This window comes from Trypanosoma brucei, chromosome 6 (assembly GCF_000210295.1).
Source record: "Trypanosoma brucei gambiense DAL972 chromosome 6, complete sequence".
NCBI classification, from domain to species: Eukaryota; Euglenozoa; class Kinetoplastea; order Trypanosomatida; family Trypanosomatidae; genus Trypanosoma; species Trypanosoma brucei.
Genome location: NC_026739.1, coordinates 895,349 through 917,494, shown reverse-complemented (window position 1 = coordinate 917,494; position 22,146 = coordinate 895,349). Strand labels below are relative to the sequence as shown.

Genomic DNA, 22,146 nt, shown 5'->3' with positions numbered 1-22,146 from the left:
GCATTTCCGTGTGCATTTTCTTTTTTTTGTTGTTGTTGTACGTGTTATTATCATCATCATTATTATGTCGTGGTTTGTGATATTATGCCTTTAATATATATTTCTGTTTTTTTTCTTATATTTTTTTTTGTTATTCTTATTTCCCCTCCATTTGTATTATTGTGTTCTTCGTTGCTCTCTTTGGCTCTCTGTGTCTTTCTTTTTTTTTTTTTTTTGTCAAACTCTTCAGTGGTTTTGAATTATAAATTCTTATTTTTTTCCCTCTATTTTTCATAGCTGCGGGTGTCTCATATGCAACAAAATGCGTATTTTTGCAGCATTTTAATCCCTCATTTTGTTTTTCCTTTTGTCGTCTGCAGTGGTTTGAACAAAACACAGCCGTGAGAGTGTTTTAATGGAAAACTGTGAGGCAGCAGCAAAGAAAATGAGGGAAACTTTAAAAAAAAAAGAAATGAATAGTGTTCGTGTTTTTATTTATTTTGTTACTGGTTTGTGGTATGAAAGAGAGTTAATTCTTTTTTTTTTTTGGTTTTTTTTTGTTGCGTTTCCTCACTTTTTTTTTCTTGTTGTTTGGTCTACAGCACCACAAAACTTCCTCCGTTTTTTTTATATTTTTTTTCCTCGTAGAAACTCGCTAATGCGATATATAAACAACTCAAAGCCAGAAGAAAGGCAGTGTGGAAAAGACTGTAAAGGTAAAAGTAAAAAATGGCAAACAAATAAATAGAATTTAAAATAACAAAAAAAAATTACTACAAACAGAAAGTTCATTTGATACACCGACGCAAAACCCCTTTATTCCCTTTCCTCTTTGTTTGTTTATGCACACGGAAATAAAATGAAAAAAGAAAAAAAATACCGGCAATTCATCCTCCAAGAGAAAAAAAAAAGAAAGAAAGAAAAAAAAAGGAAATGATACACAACTGATATCGCGTCTGTTAGTTTAAACAACAAAAAGGATTTGTGTGACGGAAAGAACAGAAGATTAGAGGGCTTCACAAACAAAATGGAGGGGGAGAGGGGGAAAGGCATTGGAAAAATTGTAACCCGTTTTTATCTTTCCACTCATTTCTCTCCTCGTTCTTTGAGAGCTTCTCCGCACGTAGTGCTTGCTCTTTTTTTTTGTTTTTATTTTTTTGTCAGCATTTTTATAGATTCTTTCCAACGTTGCACCAACAAATTTTCACCCGCAGCTGCCTTCGCTTTCTTTGGATTGCCTCCCCCTCTTTTTTTTAAAAAAAAATCTGGGTATTTATTTAAATTTATTTGCTTGTTCATCCCTGTTTGTTTGTTGTTGCCAATTAAGAGGCGGACACACACACAAAAAAAGAAAACACGTGTGCATATATTTATACAAATATATTTGTATTTATATACACAAGGCAAAAGCCGAATCGCACGCCTCACCATTAAGTATGGCATCAGACCCGTCGGATGGAGACAACGTACTGTTCAACACGGAAGTTGATCCGGAGCTTGAGCTGCAAGAAATGCAGCGCCAAGTAAATGACCTTCAGGAGGACCTTCGGTTGAAAACGCTGCAGGAAACGGCAGCCCAAGATGAGGGGCAGCGTAAGACTACCGGCGTTGTGGCGTCGAAAAACACGTCGGTTTTTGTGGGCGGGATGGACCCGCGCACGACGGAGAGTGATCTTCGCGTCTTTTTTAGTGCATGCGGGACCATTAAGCGTCTCACGATGTTGCGCGACAAATTCACCGGTCAGCAAAAGGGCACAGCGTATATTGAGTTTGAAACTGTGGAGCAAGCTGCTGCTGCTATTGTGAAGAATGGACAATCCCTCCATGGAAAACCTCTGACGGTGGCGATGAAACGTGACAATATTCCGGCTTTTCAACGCGGTAGAGGTGGAGGAGCTGGTGGTGGTTTCCCTCGAGGTGGTTTCCGAGGCGGTGGAGCCAACGCCATGCAACAACAAATGGCCATGGCAGCCACAATGATGGCAACGATGATGGGAGGCCCCGCTGGCATGAACTTTAGTCCGTACCGCGGTGGTGTGCGTGGCCGAGGTCGAGGCAGGGGACGCGGTGGGCCATATTGAAAACAAAAGGCGAAGATACGAAATAGTGGCCGAAGGGAGTAATCAAAAGCAGATTTATCAAAGGAGGGGAAACAATCTAAATAAAACGAAAGCAGAACAAAACATACGTATTTGCGAAGGACCGCTTCCTCACTTTTTACGCCGTCTTTGAAACATTGGCGATGTATTTTACGTTGTGGAAGTGAGTCGTGCACCCTCAGGACCAGTCCCACACTTTTTTGTCTTATGTTGTTGTTGTTGAAGAGGAGGAAAACAGTAACCGGAAATGCGTACTGCAGAAGACTTTCCAACATTCTGTTTTGTTAGTTCTACATGTTGCGCGCTGGTTTGAGTTTCTCTTCTCCTTAGAGGCCCACGCACAGTCGCTCGCATAAACGATGTTTTGACTTCCTCAAAAAGGGAATTACACTTTGGTTATAACCAGGTGTCGAAAGAAAAAAAAATTAATAACAATAAAACAAAAAAACAAAGGGGATGGAATCCACCAAATAAGTCATGTGAGCTCCAACTGGTTGGGTTTGGTTCCTAACCAACCGAACGCGTCTGCTATGGGTTCCTTTTTTTTCTTCCTTTTTTTCGCAACTGTACACAATTAATTTTTTTCTTTGCTCTAGGTTCTCTCTTTTCCGCTTACATAATTTCTAGTGATGAAAGGTTGCATAGACTTTTGCGCGAGATGGAGGCGACAGGAGGCAGAATATTGGTTGTGACGGCGTGCCACTATTATTATTATTATTGCTACTACTATTCTGTGTTGTTGTTGTTATTTTTGTTGTCCATGCTGTAACGTTGGAATATATATATATTTTTCAACGCATCCGTGCCGCAAGAGGTGTTGATTCTTTTCGTCAGTTTTACCTGATGATGTCAAATGGGAAGTGCGTTTACCTCTTGTCACATAAGGATAACTGCATATATATATATATTGGTTCGTTGTGCTGCGTGGGGTTTGTTGCATCAGGTCGCTCTTACTGGTGTTGATGTCATCGAACGTTTCTTTTTTTGTGTGCGTGTGCGCGTGCGTGTGTGTATGTTTGTCTTCATGCATGTGTATGTCGTGTTTCGGTTTCCGCCTCTTCCACGTTGTCAGCGGTTTGTTCGACAACCTTCTCTCTTTGTTTTATATTGTACCAGGCCCTGTGGGGTTGTTATTTTAGTTTTTTTTTTGTTTTGGTAGGCGCGAGGGACTTACTGCTTGACTTCTTTAGGTAATGGATGTGTGTGGTTTGTCGCATGCTAATTGCATCGACTTTGTTGCTTCAGTCCCTTTCTCCATTAGTAGCTGCAGTGCTTCCGGTTGGGTTTGCGACGAACCGTCGCAGCAGCAGTTCCCGGTTAGTGCGAAACAACTTATCGATGAAGAGGAAAAAGTGAAGTATCGGGCAACACTGTGGGCCCTGTTTCCTAATCGTAGTTATGACATATGTTTAACGTTGAATGGCGATAGTGACGAACACTTGAGTGATGCAAGGGGCACATCCCCTTTGATAAGAAGTGAATCTACAAAATATTGCTTCTCTTACAACACATTACCGCTCGGATGTGGTATTCGAGATCCCGTATCATTTATCTACGATGCCACAATTCTTTGTCGCAGCGACTTTTTGGACTGTCTATTGGCGCAACCCAAGGATTATATGTTTATATACCTTTCGAAGCATTGTCTAAAGGAGTTAATTGCGAGACTTTTCTATCAGACCCTCTTCCCACTTCCACTGTCCCAGAGTCTTGGCCTTTGCTCACTCCCCAACTACCGACAGGGTCGTTACTGTTTGGATTTGGAAAGGGAAGAATACCCCTGGTTGAGGAACAAAAAAGTTAAGCGCCTTGTATCTTCCGGCCTTTACTCCGTTGCGGTAAACCGCGACCTCAGCAATTCGTTGCGGACAGCACAGGAATATCACTTACAACGATGTGGTAGCACATGGCTTAATGATAACTTCATAGAAGCACTTACTGATATGGGTGATGATAAGCAACTAAATGTAGGTATACTGGCAGTGGAACTTATTGAGGAGAGCACCGGCACTGCTGTTGCTGGTTGTTTGGGGTTCGGCATCGGCTCGGTATTTCACGATTTCACGATGTTTACTTGCCAACGCACCACTGAGAGTTATGGAACCATCATCACGAAAGTTATGGGCGCTGCATTGCAAGCTTGCGGGTATAACATGTGGTACTGGGGGGACAAAATTGAGTATATGAAGCAATACGAAGGGAGTTATGGTGCTCGGTTCCTTGGAAGGGAAGAATTTCTGCGGCGGTGGGCCCTTTACCGTGATAAAAAACCAAAATATTTTGTAGGCGATTTTCTTCGTGCAGGGAAAGGTTTCTTAAGGAGCTGGAGCGCAACACTTTCAGATTCCAATGCTGTTGTTCGCTGTTAGGTCGTTATGGTTTGTGTCAATAGATTTGACCTTATTTTTCCTTCATTGTATGTATTTATTTATTTCTTTATTATCATTATTATTATTTTGCTGTTCTTTTCTTGAGAGGTAGCTCCCATAACTCCAATGCTACCGTCGGTGGATGAGACATGCTGTTGCATGCTTCTTGTGATTTTACTTTTTATTATTTAGTTTCTACACCGTCGTCATTTATATGGTGTTGCGCTCTCCAGGTTTCGGCTAAGAAGGCTAAATCATTTAAATCCAGGGGAAAAGAGAGGGGGTGGGGAAGGGAGAGGGATGGTTTGGGTGATGATGATGATGATGATTATTATTATTATCTTGGTTTTTTTTAAATGTTTGTACTAGTTTTATTGGCACACATAAATGCGTGTGTATCCTATCTTCGATAGGAATGCAATCCTAAGAACGAAAGCGAGGATGTATAATTATGCGAATATTCAAATGAACTTACGCGACAGTTGTTGCTTCCTTGTTATGGTGGATGGTAACCAAAATAAAAATATGGAGATCCTGATGTGTGAGCCTGAGCATAAATGTGTCGGTGGCCACACTTCGACGAGAGTAAGAATGGTAAATGACCTTCCAAAGAGGTACGAGAGCAACAAAGACTCGCCTCTAACTCATTTTTCTTTCAGTTTTTGAGACTTGAACCCTGTTTCTCTTATTTTGCTTTATTTTGCCTTATTCTGTTTTGAGTTTCTTTCCTTCTTTCTTTACTCACATATTTCTCCCTTCATATCTTACATTACGTCCTTCAGGAAGTGTTGTTGATTAGTTCCAACCCCTCTATTAATATTAAAGCGAATGTATGCCATTGTTTTGTAGTTCTACCACCTTCATGTTGAAAGTCCGACGTGCTGCGGTTAAAACATGGAAATGCTTTGCTTTTAATGCATTCGTGTCCTCATCAATGCGGTACATTAGCTGTGGTTTCACGGCAGATGACAACAACAAATCGAAGTCATGTCCATTTGATGCATTGGGCATTAGCAACAATAGTGACATGACAACAGTGAAAGCGGCGTATCGAAGCAAATGCCAAACGGAACATCCGGATGTTGGAGGAACGGAAGAGGGGTTTCGTCGCATCCGCTGGGCGTATGAGTCGTGCTGTGAGAAACTTGTAAAGACGGTCCCTCGCTCTAACAGTGAATTTGATGGTTCCTCTCATGACTCGTCATCAAAACAAAAGGATGATGAGGGCGATTATACCCATTCTTATTACCGGTATAAATCTAAGGATGAAAGATATCATGAACAGAGACAAATGTTTTATTATCTCTTTTCCTCAGCGGAGACACGGAACGATATTGACAATTTACTTTCTAAGGCTTTACGCAGTCATTGTTTTGATGCTATCGACGTGAGTGAACCCCTTCGGTTATCTCTTAGGAATTATCACCGTGTGACGGGTTATGGCGAGCATCATTTGACCAGTTGTTTTGCAGCCATGGAACACTGGGAGGAATATACACAGCGGCGTGCAGATGTGACACAATATCATATAATGTTAATACTTTATACAGATGGACCGAAACCAGGCCTAACTGCTCAACTTATTAGTGAAGGCGTAGAGGCCATAATGGAACAGATGTGTGTTAAGGGTATTGAATATGATGACTGGTCACTGACATTAGCTCACAAGGCGTACCGTGTTTGTCCATATCCATCCACGTGAAAATATTAGTGTAAATACATGGAAAAAAAAATAAATAATAGTGAGAATATATTTGTTCAGGTTGTTATTCATTTTATCTCCCAAATTTGAGATTAGATGAGACACTAACGTACTGTTGCATGAGTTTCCGTTATCCTTTCTCCCTTTTAGTCCTCGCGAACACACGCATTTAAAAAAAAAAGGAAAAAAGGCAGCGCAAATCGTCTGTGTTATCGACATCCTTCTGAGGATCGCAGAATTGATTAGCGCGCATGCGGACATTGCTATATATATAAATATTTTTTTTTTTACAAGTGGTTATTGTTTGTATCTATATACAACTGAATATTTGTTGCTTATATATTTTTGTATATATACGTGTGTGTGTGTGTAATTAGCGGGTTACCGACAAACGGAACAAAAAAGCTTTGACAGAGAACTGTTACAGCATGTTTTTAAACTCATGTCCAGTGAATCATAGTTGTGAATGCTGATGTGCTTCAATGCACTTCAAGTGAAGTAAGTAGGCTCATTTCGCCTACCATGTCAACTTTTTCTTTATCTATTCACACCTTCCCTATTTTTCTCTCTCTCTCTCTCTCTCTATATATATATATATATATAATTTTTTTTTTTATTCCTAAGTTATGTATGAGTCCAAGAGGGGCGCTTGAAACAACTATGCAATACATTGCTTTTTTTTTTTCTTCGCTTCGGTAATACTTGTCATCTCGTGTTTCGTTTCCATTGAACCGCTTGCGTTTTCTCTCCTTTCGTTAAACTGTTCTAAACACGCTCAACCACGCAACATACTGGGGTTTAGGTTCTCAAGCATCCAAAGAAAAAGGAAAAAGAATTAAAGGTAAGCACGCGAAATACGGAGCTTTATTTAAAAAAATAAAAAGGTTTCCTTTTAAAGGTGAAGAACAAGAGCGTCTGAACAGCAGATTAAAGAAGGAAAAGGAAAAAAAAACACAGAAAAGGAAATCATGTCCTGTTTCCTTTGCAACCAGCTAAAGGGACTGACTCCATGGGAGGTTTTGTCGTGGCACCGCCCCACAGCAACTGGTAGCCTCTTTGCTGTGCTACTCAGCACTATTTTATTCTTTTGGTACATGAAATATACCGTGGTAACTTTTCTCTGCCGCCTCTTGCAAGTCCTTTTTGCTGCTATGCCGCTTATGGGATTCATGAAATGGGGAACTTATACCAATGATGATATTCAAATGATGGTGGACCGTTTCGCCGATTGCTTCGCACCCTACGCCGTTTTGGTGTTACAAAAGATCTACGATTTGGTCACATGGAGGGACAGGAAGCAATCTGGTGCAATTGCTGCACTTACTGTTGTGTTGGCCATTGTTGGGAACTACTTTTCTGATATGGCTGTTCTTGGTCTTATCGTTACACTACTCTTCACTGCTCCTGTGGTGTATGAGAAGAACAAGGAGGTTATTGATAATGCAACTGCAGATATCATGGCTATGGCTGAGGAGCATTTGGGTGCCCTCCGCACAAAAGTGGACCAGTTGACAAAGAAGAACAATTAGAGAGGACTGGTATCGCCGTTGAAAATGTAGGAAAACGACAGGGAAAAGGAAATGAGGGAATTTTGATTGAAAAATTGGCGCGGAGGAGGAGAAGGAAGAGAAGAAGAAGGGGGAAAGGAGGTTTACTGCCGTCTCTACAAACAAGAGATGATTGGATTGCTTTACAATTATGTGTTATAATAACTGTTTTTGCTCCCTTGTGAATTTGTTTATTTGGTTGAACTCTTCCCTCTAATTTCGACATCTTTCACACCTTCCACTCCACTCCACTCGCGAGTCGTATCAGGTGGGCGGGGACCATTCAGCAGCGCGCGGATTATACAAAGTTGATTCTTTGCGATAATTATTTCTTTTTTAGCGTGGATGTGGCAAAGTGAGTAAGAGGAAGAAGAGGAAACGGAAGAAATAGAAATGAGAATGTGGATGTTATATTGAGAGTGTTCTCAAGTTAGTGGAGAGGCAACAGCAATGGGGCTCCGATAGTGAAGTTAGATGAAATCAATTTTGAATGGCCGTTTCTGTCCGGTGGTTTCCCGCTGTTTGGAAATGCCATTTAGCGTCCCTTTTGTTGTGATTTTCTGCTTCCATCAAGTTCCCTTAAGGCAAAATATTATATTCGCATATCTCCCTGTAGAGGATTGCTGTATTGAAGGGGAGTGGGAAGGGTGACATTTCCCCCCTTTTTTGGTGTTTGTAATCCATTCAATTCCTGTTTCATCACTGGTTGGCGGTTGGTTTAGCCTCAACTATCTCCCAGTCGTTTTCCTTTTTTTTTTAAATTTTGTCAACGGTTCTTTCGTGTGTGTAGCCCTCCCTTTTCATTTTGTTCCGGGTCTTTCTTTTTTTCTTCTTTTTTGTTTCATTCTAACCCAACCATTTCTTTCCGTTTGAAGTGCCTGGCCCTTTCTCTGACTGCAGCATGTTCTATTAGAATGGAACAAAAGAATATATATATATATATATATATATATATATATATGTATATGGCAGTACATTTATTACTTCATTATACTTTTTGTCCGTGAGTTCTTTTGCATATGGGCGGAAAGATTTTTTTTTTTGGGGGGGTGTGCCTTTTGTCCCCATTTATTTCCTTTTCGAATTATTTCTATGATTACCATATGTGAGGTTGAAAGTGGGGAAAAACAGAATTGATTTAACGGTAGAAGAGTGAATGGAAATGGAAAGGTAGTAGTCGTGAAGTACCAAAAAAGAGAAAAAAAAGGATATATATATATATAGGGAGAGAGAAAGCAAAAAGAAAAGAGAAAAAGAAAGGGAATTATCCGGAAAAGTTGTGATCAAAGCGTGTGTGGTATAACTTCAACACGGCAGTTACTTCCTCCCCCTTTTCCCCTTTACTTATATGCAAAAATAAACTCACGGGAGACCTATTGATTTTTTTTTTTTGACTACTCCGTGTGACTTTCTTTTCCTTTTATTTTCTTTATTCTTCACGACAATTTCCTTCCCTCTTATCTCCTTCCTCCTATTCTGCAACCATCGTGGTCACCCCTACTATTATTATTATTATTATTGTTATTCTCATTTATAGTCACTATCATTTATTACCGGCAAATGAGTTCCTTCCGAAACATAAGATCGAAACGATGACGATGTGAGGAGGAACTGGAAAAGAAAAGGTGGAGGGTTGAAACAAATAAAGAAGGGGAAAATAAAATAATAATAATAATAAGCAGAATGAACAGAGAAATAAGGTGAGAAGGGAGTGTGAAACAGAAATGAAACAGAACAATAAAATGCACAAGAGGAGAAAGATGAGGGGAAAAATTGGGATGAGCGGACAAAAAAACAAAAAAAATTGAACAAAAAATAAAGAAGGAAAGAATGAAAGAAGAAAAAAAAAAAGAATCAGGCGTCTAAACAATGAAGGGAAGGGAACGATGTAGAGACGACCAAACAATTTCAAAGAAATCAAATGAAAGGAAAAGGAGAAACAACAGATGAGAATAATGTGAGGGGTGAGGCGAAGAAGAAAAAGGGATAAATAGAGAGAGAGAGTGAGGGAAGGAACTCTTTTTTTTTTTCGTTAGCAAGAACAAAACAAAAATAAAGAGGAATCAATAAGATGAAATAACCTTCCCACGTCCTTTCGCCTCATTCAAGTTACTCCTGTTCATTCCGAATGTGTTGAGTGTTTTTTTTTTTTCGCTCTGGTGCTGTCCTTCGTGTGTGTGTGTGTGGGGGGGGGGGGCGAGCTCTAGTTTCTTTCCATATCTTTATTTATTTATCGATTTATTTATTATTTACTTATTTTCTTTTGTTTTTTCTTCTTTTTTTTCCTCTTTATATTTTTTTTCCACAACGTCTTCATAAAATTAGTTTGTAATGACAAAGTAACTTCAAAAAAGGAGTAGTGGAAGGCATTTACGCAAATTAGGATATATATATATATATATTTAAAAACTTCTTCATTATCCGATACTATTGACGATAGTGATTTGATTTAAGATCAAGGCAATAGAAAATCCCCCCTCTTTCCCGTCGTATCACATAGTCTAAGTTCGTATTAGTAAAACCATTGTTAATATATTGTTATTATTATCGTTATTATCTGCCTGTTCTTTTCGCGGTAAGGAGCAAATTCATTGCCTTGTGTGGTATTGGGCCCGATATGCCACTGGAAAACAATAGCAACGGTGGTAGAATAGAGACGAATGTCGTATGTGTGGCTAGAAGTGGTGAAGATATCGAAAAGGGGTTTGAATTATTGGATGAAAGGAAAGTACAACTTCTTTATGCACGTTTTCCCGTTGGAAAGGGGACATTCAAGCGCAACAAGTTTATCTCAGTGATGTTCATCGGACCCGAGTGTGGGAATGTGAAGCGTGGGCGGTGCCTCACATATATGAGTAGCTTTCGCGATAAATTAAAGGGATCAGCGGGTATAACAGTGACGGAGAAATCTTCTCTTTCACTTCATCATCTTGTCGAGCGCATGCGGACAGTATTCGTCTCTGATTTGGGGAACTTTTCCATAGCACAGATCATAAAGGAGTACCAGCAACGGATTCAGGAACAGGAAGGAAGCTTTTATTTTAGTTTCCCACCACATCACGGTTCTGTGGAACTTTCGTCAGTTAGTCGAGGTAGTAGAGGAAGCGTTGATATGGAGTATGGTGATGGTGATGATGGAATGACGAGTACGGATTCATTAATGATGGAGCACTCCGTACCTTTTTCCACTTGCGTAGTATCGGAGACTGTGGAGAGGGTACTTAACGCAGTGCGAAACCGACTTGGTTCACTGAATTGGGTGACATTCGCAGCCAACCCTGTTGAGTTGTGCTTAAGGAATGCGGGAAATGGTGGTGTGTATGAACTTGTGCGCAACCTACCGCATACCTTATGGTTATTCGGCCTATTTCGCATTACATTGTGTGTTAAAGGTCACCGGATGACACGTGTAGTATCCTTTCAGTGGATTGGTGATCAGCTGGGGGCGGTTCCGCGTGACTCGTATAGTAAGGTGAGCCCAATCATCGAAAGCATTCTGTCTCCATTCCAACATGAAGTGTATCTTGTTGGTGCACAGGATCTAAATCCCAACGACATCATTGAGCGGTGCTATCGCGCCTTTGAATATCAGATGCAAGAGGAAACTTTAGAACCTGTGGATTTCTCTAACTATGGTGACTTTATAAACTGCAGTGCATTGCAGGAGGCGAAGAAGGAACTACGGCACGTAGGAAACGATGCAACGACACCTGAAAAACATCTAAAGGCAAAACTGGGTGTGATGTACCGTATTATTCTGGAAGAGGAAAGGGACCAAATGGATCAGCCGCTTGTCTTCACTCGTGTTGGAAAAGTACGTGAAGGGAAACTGAGGATTCGAGAGATCACTGGAAACTCAGCCACTACGCTCAAACATGAGGAGGGTGCCTACGATGCCGAGGAAACATTGAAACTCATTAATAGGAATGAAGGAGGTTTGATATGGGGAATATTTGAGGTGCGGTAATGGCAACAGTTCCCCATTTGCGCTTCTTTTGTGGTGTGTCGTGCATGAACGAAACTTTATGGAAGTGCGGTGTATTTGTATGAAGATGTCAAAAAACCAGATTCCTTTTCGAACTTAACGGGCATTAAGCCATTGAAGTTTATATATATATATATATATATGTAACTATTTATGACATCACTGTTTTTTTGTCAGTGTTACAGCTGTTGTTATTTTTGTTACCTGAGTGAAAACGGTTGATTCTTTCTTTCTTTTTATTGCACACTTTTGCAATAATCCTCGTTTGTTTTATTTATTGGTTATTCGTTACACAAAGAAAGAGAGAGATCGTTAAATGTTGGTTAACTTTTGTTATCACCTTCAGGTCCATCATATAGATGCACGTAATGTACTTACGCATTCGAATGGTTAATTGCAATCGTTTCAGCATGGTTTCATGCAAAAGGGTGTGCCCAGAATCTAATATCTGTGGATTTGCCTCTTTTTTTTTTCTTCGGTACAAACGATCCATAGGTGCAAAAAATAAAATAAAATAAAAAGAGCGGTCGGGTGTATTTTTTTTTCTTTTAAATAAAAAAAAATATTAGTGGGAAAGGGTTTAACTATGCCGTTCTTTATTAGTGACTCGTTTTGACGTGAGTTCTTTATTTATTCTTTCTGTAAGCGAAACATATGCTTCATTGAGTGTATATATGATGTTGCATAATGACAAATAACGCTTCTTTTGAAATAATATTAAAATGACAACCCATCGCTTATTTTTTTCTTTTTTCTCGGATTGTCCGCGTCATTCTTATGTTCATCATCTCCATACGTTATCTTTATTTTTATCTTACCATTTTTTTATATTTTATATTTTCCCTTTTTTCATCTCTCTCTTGTATACATATGCTCTTGTAAGCGTGAACAACTCTCCCGCCGTTACTATAATAATGATAATAATAATTATTATTATTTTTTAAAACTCCTTTCTTTCGTTGAGAAGGTGGTGAGCTTATTTTCCTTTTCTTCTTTTCGAATATGATCCTGTAGTGCTATCGTATTATTTTTTAAAAAATTACGTGCACTTAATACCATCCCAAAAAAAAGAAAATGCAGATAATGTAACCACTGTGTTTTATTATTATTATTATTTTTTTTGTTGCTATTTAATCTTGTTTTACTTTGTCTCGTTTCTTATTCATATGCTTAACCGTTTCCTTCTCGCTTTGCTTTCATACCGTTTGCTTCTTGTTCCCATATTATGATTGCAAATGTAATGTTGCATAGAAGGAGAAAGGCGCTTCCAGAGGGTAACTCTGCTCTGGGCTTTTGGGCAAAAAAGGGGGAAAGAAATATCCTTTTCTTTATTCGTTCTACCTCTCTATTTTCCCTACTCAACCCGCTAAACTTGAAACTTTCTTCATAGGAAATATTGCACAGGAAGGTGGGGGAAAAGCCGTTTCTGTTAACATCATGGAATCCTCCGTTTATTCTGGTACAATGCCAGTTAAAGGGGTGTTGTACATGACATCACCCTGCATGCCGTCAGCGGCACTGAACAGTGGAATGCATTTGCCCACCTTACCATATAACCCGCTTCTTCAATCCAAACGAGGAACCGCAGCCTGGCCCGCAAATCCAAACAACTTAGGAGTGCTGCAAGGTGGGCTTAAGGACACTAAAAGTGCTTTAAATCGCCAAAAGACGGCAGAAGGAGCAGACACTGGTACCAGCGACGCAGCGGCCGCATCGGGTAACACCGGCAGCCGCAAGGGCATCCCGATAAAAGAACCCGTCAGGGGAAGGACGGGGAGAAAAATTGTTCAGCCGCTCCCTGGTGAAAGTTCGAGTAATCGCTGCAGCCCTCGGAAACCCGTTCAAGGGAGCGTTGAAAGTTTCAAATCCCTTAAAAGTATGCTGTCAAAGTCTACGGACACTAAGTGGGGGGCAGCAACTACATCTTTTCTAGAGACTGGCGGCATGGCACAAACAATGAACTCCTTTATGTCTTCTGGACGAGATCCACCGCCTCTTGCTACAACGCTGGCGCAGTACCTACAGAAAGAAGTAAGTGTGGCTGTTGATGAAGGAGGCGTTTGCACAGCCCAAAGTCGCCTTCGACCTTTTCGTGAGGCACTTTTTGTACTCATTGATGCGTTCCCCGCGTATAGCCAAATCTTGAACGATATTATGTCGGCTTACGATGGTGTTATTCAAGAACAGGCCGCAATGCTAATTGAGTCTATGAATGAGCGACAGAGACAGGAGCGTGTGGTTGCTCAGCGAGGGATGGAGGTGCAAGAATTGAACTCAACCATCACTCGGCTTACTGCAGAACTAAAAGAGGTACGTGATGAACTCGAAGATGACGGTGACGACGAGGTAACAGAGGAAGGAGATACGGCACCTATTGTGGTGCCTCAACCAGGTCGCCGCTCATTGAAAGGTTTCAAGAAAATGGAAAGGAATCTTCTTCGCGCCAATGCAACGATACAGAAGTTAGAAGAAACCAACAAGGATCACCTTGAGAAGGTGCTTGTGCTGATTGCCGCCTTGCGGGAAAGTGACAAGCGAGCGAAAAAGGTAGAGAAGGAGTATCAGGACCTGGTGAGCAAGGTTGACGAACTGAGTGAGTTCAAAATCATGGCGGGTGAAGCTCAAAGTGAGCTTGAGGAGTTCAAGGAAAAATACAGCCAGTTTATCTCCATTACCGATCACAACATCGTGAAGGAACAACTGATGGCTGAACTGCAAGCAGCTCAAGCCGCTGGTCGTCACAACCGTCGGGCTGCCGCTGTTAGGGGAATGCAGGTGGATGTTATGGGAAGGAAGTTTAAAGCCATAAAGGAGGAAAATGCGCAACTTCTTAATGCAGACATTCAGCGCGATGTAATGACTCCTCGGCCCAAGTGGGATGAAGTCCATGAAAAGGTCCCTGCGTTGAAGGAATACGTCAAATCTGTCCGAGCTCTCCCGCTTGAAGGTGACGAGGCTATAACATCTGTGGTTCCAGGTATGACTGAAACGGTGCTTCAGGTAGACTTCCTTGTTGAACAGATCCACTCCCTTTCGAATGAAGTGGACAGACGGGCAATGGTTCCCATGAAAGTAGAAACACCTCATCCCCCCATGATAGGTCGGTGCCAGAATAAAAACAATCCGGTACATCTGTGCGCAGCCGGCGTCGTGCCCTACGTTGAGTTGGATCAGATGACAGTGCTCTCAATTGTTCACGACTTCTTCTCCAGCACACTGGTTGAGCACCCGGACGTTCTCCTTCCCACAATCGACGTCCCAAAAATCTACTTGCACTACCTTAATTCTGTTATTGAAACAAGGCCTGGGTTGGAAAAGTTCACGCAACCGGAGCACCTCGCCATCAACATGGATTACATTGCGCGTAGCAGAGAGCGGTGCCGACCTTCACTTAAATTGTTGACGGGAATTTTGGATGGCATATACCCGAGTCGACTGGCGTGTGATGTAATAGCTATCATTGAAAATGTGCGAACGGAATTGAAGGAACTTGCTACGGCGCAGAAACGGTCACGGCTGCGTCGCACTGCTGTCGCTGACTGCATTGCACCTGTTTTACAATTGAAAACAGAGAAGGATGTAGCCCTTTTAAAGGAGGCTTTGGGTGTCGACACAACTCATGATGTGGGAGGTCTAATTAGTTTGAGTGGGAAGTTCATGTCCACCTTCTTCGATCAGGAATGTGCATCCGCCATTTTATTCTACTGCGACTTAATTGAACGCCTCACATTGTACTCGGAGCGTGTGGACCAGGAAGGCGGAGTGAATGTAATTACATATGACAATGTTAACAAAGCGATCATGGAAGTCGAGCCGCTTACACCGAGGCCAGTGTTGAGGGAACTGTCCGAAAAGTCAATGAGCAAAAGCACGTTCGCAGACATACATGCCGCGCGACTTCGTGACATCATTAGCGTTTTGGGTTCAGCGCCGGTGATCCGTCGGTCGCCACTGCAACCGGAGGGATGTACGCTATAGTGATAGCAGATGTTTTATGTTTTATTTTTTTAGTTAGACAAAAAAAAAAGAGAGAGTAAAAATGAAGTCCTTGTGTTGTTGTCTCCCCTGTATTTTCTCTTCGGAGTTTTCGTGCAGCAGTTCGTCTTGTTGGTTATGTACATGTATGATTTATACAATTTTTTTTCCATACCCTTGGTGTTTGCATTAACAGTTGCTTTCTGTCAATTAGTTATTGGGACAATGAAGGAAGAAGCGAGTTAATGTGCTGTCTGTTTTTGTATGTTATTTTTCATTTCTTTTTTCGGTGTCTTGCAGAGATGAGCGTCCTTCCGGTTAACATATTTGCGTGCCGCTACAGAAAATGTATATGTGCTTCTTTTCTTCACCATTCATATCTCATTTCACTGAAGGTTATTTCAATGAAGCTGATGATTTTGTCGTTAGCACGGTTTAGCCGTCATCAACTTTCGTCGCCATCGATTCAACATCACAGTTGGTGAGGCAATAAAGAGTTGTAGTGGAGTAGAGTATTAATCGGATGCAAAAGTATTTGTGTTCATTTATGTGTGATTGAGTGAATGGAATGGTTGTGGGAGGAGGTATCCGGCACGCAATTCCTTGTCTCATTATGTTGGTGTACAAAGTAAATACTGAAGAGGCGTTTACTCCTACTATTATGTTTGTTTGTTTGTTTCGTTTATTGTAGGATACACTTTGGACATTAGTGAGCCTCCACTGCAGTTTCCTCATGAAGGGGTTTGGTGATGGTTGGCGCACGTTGGGAGTACACAAAATGAAGGGGACGCGAAGTAGGTGAAGCACATCGTGATGCGATACTCTAATGAAGTGGAAACCCCTTTTATTATGATTGCAAATATCAATATTAAGCAACAGCATATAATAAATTGATTCACTTCCTCTGTTTAACATCACAATGGTTAATTCCGTCTTCTTTTCTTTTTCGCAACATAAACACGTACAATTGGTGATCTCTCTGAATGCTTGCCTTTTCTTCTCCGCTTTCTATATCTGCATTTCTCTCGCGCTGTTTGGAAATATACATTGGATACTGGAAGCACACGGAGTTGCACTTGTGCGGATGTTTGGTCCTGTAGACGATGCTGAGAGAGTTGCCAACAGCGGCTCCCAGCAACACGGGAGGCAGGCTTCAATATCGTCACCAGTACCTTCAGGTTATGCTCAACCAAGTGACCGTAGGGAACAGTTTACTCCGGTGTCGTTTGGCGGGTCTCAGGCTAATATTGGAAGTCTTGGAACGCCGAATATGTTCCGCAAAATGCGCCGCCCCTCCAGCTCAACGAGCTCGCGTCGCTCCACCTTGCGTTCCACCCCAGCCTGTACAGTGTCTCATGAGCAGGCCATAGACACAACAAATGTGGTGCTGGTTGCGACCAGACCATTATTAAAGACACTGGCCCGCACCTGCCGGCCGCATCCCCCATGGTGTATCGGCATGAGTGTGCCAGATACAGTAACTGAGGAAGTGAGGCTATTTTCATCATTCTTACGTCCAACAGCATTGGAACTCTACTGTTACGAGGCTGTCGTCACCTCAGTCACGGCTATGTTGCGGGAGCTATGGCCGACCGCGGAGCTGCATCCGATGTCAACAACGGCTGCTGGGTTACCCCCGCTGAAGGACATGACACTTCATTTTTATGCCAAAAACACGGTTGTGACACCCGATGCAAAACAGTACACGCAGATGCACCTGCAGAGTATCACCAATAACGCAGGGTTCCAGTTGGAATTTTGCTATGACTATCGGAATGTGATGTGTCTACTACTTACTGACAGTCGGTCCGGTCTGCGAATGAACGTACGATATGGAGCTGAGGCATGCAGGGTGGAAGTGGCATCAAGGCTTTTCGCCTCCGCTGTCGCGTCGAACGAGGCATGTCGGCAGACGTTTCTCCTCCTCGATGCTTTACTTAGACAAAACAAAATCCTCGATGACACAGGCACGAATCCGGAAGCACTGAATAGCGAAGCAGTTGCCACAATGCTTGTAGCTATTTTTAATTCATACGATGCCAACGACACACCTGACACTGGCAGGTTGCTGATGGATTTTTTCCTCACGTATGGGTTCTGTGCAAATTTTGACATGTTTTCTCACTCTGTAACAGCACGTGGCTTGAGAGAACCAACGAGTAAGGTGCACCCCAATGCGCAAATAAGCGTCTTGGATCCCAGTAACGAGGGACACAATCTCACATATCGGTTGGAAAAGGCGGCCCACTTGCAGGCTGTTTTTAATTACTGCTATACGGCGATCTCTCAATTTGCGCAGGTGGAGGAAAGGCAGCTACGTGCACAGTCGGTTCTCTCAACTATCATAGGAGGTGAGTCGTATTGGAGCCGCGTGCTGCAGCTCTACCATGAAGGGATTTCCCCATATTTTGAAGTGGTAAACGAAAAAAAAATCTTCCTTATTCGAGCGTTGTGAAAATAACAACAAAGAGTTTGAAGAGCAAGTGATGTCACCAAAACAGGTGAAACGATTACAAGTAAAGGAGCGTTTAATACAACAGTTGCTCACAGGTCAGAAGTGGGGCGCTTGAAACAATTTTGTACCGAAACACACCGCCACAAAGAGACGAACAAAAAGTTTCCACAACCTCTTTATGAATGGTAAGGCAGTTGGAAAAAGAAAAAATTCAGTCACTTAAAAAAAAAAAGAATTATTCTTTCAATGCTTGTTCGTGCAGTAAAACAGTATAACGTTAAAACCTGTTAAGCTTAACAAGAAAAACAACGTTACACTAGTGACTGCCAAGGAAAACAAATAAGATACTATTTTCCAAGTATGTGTCACAATTTTTTTATCTACACAACTAATTAAAAAAAAAAACAACAAAAAGCAATAACCAAAGCAATAAGCAAAAACTATTGAACAAAGTTCTAAAGCTGTTTAAAAAAAAAACATTCTCCCACTTAATGCTTCTTCTTATCGGTTTAATAGACAAGTTGGTAAGTGGTAAAGTATTTCTAAGGTAAGAAGTAGTTTGTGAAGTAATAAAATGTTGGCTCGTCGTGTATGCGCACCCATGTGCCTGGCGTCTGCCCCGTTTGCGCGGTGGCAGTCATCGAAGGTAACTGGTGACGTGATTGGTATTGATTTGGGTACGACATACAGTTGTGTTGCAGTAATGGAAGGTGACCGGCCACGCGTACTTGAGAATACAGAGGGTTTCAGGACGACACCGTCTGTGGTTGCGTTCAAAGGACAGGAAAAACTTGTTGGCCTTGCAGCGAAACGTCAGGCGATTACGAACCCACAGTCGACATTCTTCGCGGTGAAACGGCTGATTGGTCGTCGCTTCGATGATGAGCACATCCAACACGACATCAAGAATGTGCCCTACAAGATTATTCGGAGCAATAATGGTGATGCGTGGGTACAAGATGGGAATGGGAAGCAATACTCACCTTCACAAGTTGGTGCATTCGTACTTGAGAAGATGAAGGAAACGGCAGAAAACTTCCTGGGACGCAAAGTGTCTAACGCTGTGGTGACGTGCCCCGCGTACTTCAATGACGCACAACGTCAGGCAACGAAGGATGCCGGTACGATTGCTGGACTGAATGTGATCCGTGTTGTGAATGAACCGACTGCTGCTGCACTGGCATATGGCTTGGACAAAACGAAGGACAGCTTAATTGCCGTGTATGATCTTGGTGGTGGAACATTTGATATCTCCGTACTTGAAATTGCCGGAGGTGTTTTTGAGGTAAAGGCAACGAATGGCGACACTCACCTTGGTGGAGAAGACTTTGATCTCTGCCTCTCTGATCACATTCTGGAGGAATTCCGCAAGACATCTGGAATTGACTTGAGCAAGGAGCGGATGGCACTGCAACGTATTCGTGAGGCTGCAGAAAAGGCGAAGTGTGAACTTTCGACGACGATGGAGACGGAGGTAAACCTTCCGTTTATCACAGCTAACCAGGACGGAGCGCAGCACGTGCAGATGATGGTGAGCCGCAGCAAGTTTGAGTCCCTTGCTGATAAGCTCGTACAACGTTCACTTGGACCGTGCAAGCAATGCATCAAGGACGCTGCTGTTGACCTGAAGGAAATCTCTGAGGTTGTGCTTGTTGGTGGTATGACGCGTATGCCAAAGGTTGTGGAGGCTGTGAAGCAGTTCTTCGGTCGCGAACCGTTCCGTGGTGTGAACCCTGACGAGGCCGTTGCACTGGGTGCTGCAACACTTGGTGGTGTTCTCCGTGGTGATGTGAAGGGTCTTGTATTGCTTGACGTTACACCACTATCACTTGGAATCGAAACACTTGGTGGTGTCTTCACACGTATGATTCCCAAGAACACAACAATCCCGACGAAGAAGAGTCAAACCTTCTCAACTGCTGCGGACAACCAAACACAGGTCGGAATCAAAGTGTTCCAAGGGGAACGAGAAATGGCATCTGACAACCAAATGATGGGTCAGTTTGACCTCGTTGGAATTCCTCCTGCACCACGCGGTGTACCACAAATTGAGGTGACATTTGACATTGATGCTAATGGTATTTGCCACGTAACTGCGAAGGACAAGGCAACTGGGAAAACACAGAACATCACCATTACTGCTCATGGTGGGTTGACGAAGGAGCAGATCGAGAACATGATCCGCGACTCTGAGATGCACGCTGAAGCTGACCGTGTGAAGCGGGAGCTTGTGGAAGTGCGTAACAATGCTGAGACTCAGGCTAACACTGCTGAGCGACAACTGACGGAATGGAAGTACGTGACGGACGCTGAGAAGGAGAATGTGCGTACCCTTTTGGCTGAACTTCGCAAGGTGATGGAGAATCCAAATGTGACGAAGGATGAACTGTCGGCTTCTACTGACAAACTGCAAAAGGCAGTGATGGAATGTGGGCGCACGGAGTACCAACAGGCGGCAGCAGCGAACAGCGGTAGCTCTGGTAGCAGCAGCACAGAAGGTCAGGGTGAGCAACAACAGCAGCAGGCATCTGGTGAAAAGAAGGAGTAAGTGAAATGTTGGTGGATGCATTACTGATTTTTTTCTAACTGATTTTTAACGTTTTCTACTATCAAGGAGTATTATTATCATTACTATTATGTTTTATTGCTTTTTTTTGTTTTTTTAATTTGACCGGCTTGTGTTCTACTTGATAAATGGTGCAACGAATTTGGATAATGGGGTATTATTAAGTTATTGTCCTCATTTCTTCTAGTGAAGTGTGGGGTGCTTCAGTTTTATCGTTTCACTATATGTTTATCTGCACAATTGAGGAACGATAACTGGAGGGTTATAAACGAATCCTTGTTGATTGTTGTTGGGTGCTGCGACAAAGTTCATCTGTACCTGGTGATTTTTGACCGTGAGGGGAGCCGATCCATACAACATTATTATTACATCACTACGAATTTTATTATTACATATACACTCATATCTGAAACGCGGTTGTAACGTCTTCAATTATAGAAGAGATTCATTGATTTCAATATATGAGATATTCCTTTTTATTCTATATCATATAACATGCATACTTCTTAGAATTTTTTCTCGGAGGTAAAGTATTTCTAAGGTAAGAAGTAGTTTGTGAAGTAATAAAATGTTGGCCCGTCGTGTATGCGCACCCATGTGCCTGGCGTCTGCCCCGTTTGCGCGGTGGCAGTCATCGAAGGTAACTGGTGACGTGATTGGTATTGATTTGGGTACGACATACAGTTGTGTTGCAGTAATGGAAGGTGACCGGCCACGCGTACTTGAGAATACAGAGGGTTTCAGGACGACACCGTCTGTGGTTGCGTTCAAAGGACAGGAAAAACTTGTTGGCCTTGCAGCGAAACGTCAGGCGATTACGAACCCACAGTCGACATTCTTCGCGGTGAAACGGCTGATTGGTCGTCGCTTCGATGATGAGCACATCCAACACGACATCAAGAATGTGCCCTACAAGATTATTCGGAGCAATAATGGTGATGCGTGGGTACAAGATGGGAATGGGAAGCAATACTCACCTTCACAAGTTGGTGCATTCGTACTTGAGAAGATGAAGGAAACGGCAGAAAACTTCCTGGGACGCAAAGTGTCTAACGCTGTGGTGACGTGCCCCGCGTACTTCAATGACGCACAACGTCAGGCAACGAAGGATGCCGGTACGATTGCTGGACTGAATGTGATCCGTGTTGTGAATGAACCGACTGCTGCTGCACTGGCATATGGCTCGGACAAAACGAAGGACAGCTTATTGCCGTGTATGATCTTGGTGGTGGAACTCTGATATCTCCGTACTTGAAATTGCCGGAAGTGTTTTTGAGGTAAAGGCACGAATGGCGACACTCACCTTGGGGGAAAAGACTTTGATCTCCGCCTTCTCGATCACATTCCGGAAGAATTCCCCAAGACATCTGGAATTGACCTTGAGCAGGGGCGAAGGGACTGCAAAGTTTTCCGGGAGGCTGCAAAAAAGGAAAGTGGAACTTTCCACAACAATGGAACGGGAGTAAACC

At 42.4% G+C, this 22,146-nt stretch overlaps 9 protein-coding genes across 9 annotated transcripts; all 9 read left to right on the top strand.

The window, feature by feature from the left end:
* Nucleotides 1-1,415: 1,415 nt before the first annotated feature.
* Nucleotides 1,416-2,060, top strand: TbgDal_VI3650 (RNA-binding protein RBP14, putative; the record flags this gene model as incomplete). The annotated part of the gene is made up of 1 exon (XM_011775870.1): nucleotides 1,416-2,060. The coding sequence occupies one exon, from the start codon at nucleotides 1,416-1,418 to the stop codon at nucleotides 2,058-2,060; it is 645 nt and encodes a 214-aa protein (XP_011774172.1).
* A 1,211-nt stretch (nucleotides 2,061-3,271) lies between these two features.
* On the top strand, nucleotides 3,272-4,447 carry TbgDal_VI3640 (hypothetical protein, conserved; the record flags this gene model as incomplete). The annotated part of the gene is made up of 1 exon (XM_011775869.1): nucleotides 3,272-4,447. One exon carries the CDS (start codon nucleotides 3,272-3,274, stop codon nucleotides 4,445-4,447), a length of 1,176 nt encoding a protein of 391 aa, XP_011774171.1.
* An 832-nt stretch (nucleotides 4,448-5,279) lies between these two features.
* On the top strand, nucleotides 5,280-6,149 carry TbgDal_VI3630 (chaperone protein DNAj, putative; the record flags this gene model as incomplete). Its single annotated transcript, XM_011775868.1, has 1 exon — nucleotides 5,280-6,149. The coding sequence occupies one exon, from the start codon at nucleotides 5,280-5,282 to the stop codon at nucleotides 6,147-6,149; it is 870 nt and encodes a 289-aa protein (XP_011774170.1).
* Nucleotides 6,150-7,117: 968 nt separating this feature from the next.
* TbgDal_VI3620 (reticulon domain protein, putative) lies at nucleotides 7,118-7,678 on the top strand (the record flags this gene model as incomplete). The annotated part of the gene is made up of 1 exon (XM_011775867.1): nucleotides 7,118-7,678. One exon carries the CDS (start codon nucleotides 7,118-7,120, stop codon nucleotides 7,676-7,678), a length of 561 nt encoding a protein of 186 aa, XP_011774169.1.
* Nucleotides 7,679-10,313: 2,635 nt separating this feature from the next.
* On the top strand, nucleotides 10,314-11,663 carry TbgDal_VI3610 (hypothetical protein, conserved; the record flags this gene model as incomplete). Its single annotated transcript, XM_011775866.1, has 1 exon — nucleotides 10,314-11,663. One exon carries the CDS (start codon nucleotides 10,314-10,316, stop codon nucleotides 11,661-11,663), a length of 1,350 nt encoding a protein of 449 aa, XP_011774168.1.
* Nucleotides 11,664-13,118: 1,455 nt separating this feature from the next.
* TbgDal_VI3600 (hypothetical protein, conserved) lies at nucleotides 13,119-15,659 on the top strand (the record flags this gene model as incomplete). The annotated part of the gene is made up of 1 exon (XM_011775865.1): nucleotides 13,119-15,659. One exon carries the CDS (start codon nucleotides 13,119-13,121, stop codon nucleotides 15,657-15,659), a length of 2,541 nt encoding a protein of 846 aa, XP_011774167.1.
* A 916-nt stretch (nucleotides 15,660-16,575) lies between these two features.
* Nucleotides 16,576-18,111, top strand: TbgDal_VI3590 (hypothetical protein, conserved; the record flags this gene model as incomplete). Its single annotated transcript, XM_011775864.1, has 1 exon — nucleotides 16,576-18,111. The coding sequence occupies one exon, from the start codon at nucleotides 16,576-16,578 to the stop codon at nucleotides 18,109-18,111; it is 1,536 nt and encodes a 511-aa protein (XP_011774166.1).
* Nucleotides 18,112-18,685: 574 nt separating this feature from the next.
* On the top strand, nucleotides 18,686-20,659 carry TbgDal_VI3580 (heat shock 70 kDa protein, mitochondrial precursor, putative; the record flags this gene model as incomplete). The annotated part of the gene is made up of 1 exon (XM_011775863.1): nucleotides 18,686-20,659. One exon carries the CDS (start codon nucleotides 18,686-18,688, stop codon nucleotides 20,657-20,659), a length of 1,974 nt encoding a protein of 657 aa, XP_011774165.1.
* A 586-nt stretch (nucleotides 20,660-21,245) lies between these two features.
* On the top strand, nucleotides 21,246-21,917 carry TbgDal_VI3570 (heat shock 70 kDa protein (fragment), putative; the record flags this gene model as incomplete). The annotated part of the gene is made up of 1 exon (XM_011775862.1): nucleotides 21,246-21,917. The coding sequence occupies one exon, from the start codon at nucleotides 21,246-21,248 to the stop codon at nucleotides 21,915-21,917; it is 672 nt and encodes a 223-aa protein (XP_011774164.1).
* Nucleotides 21,918-22,146: the final 229 nt, after the last annotated feature.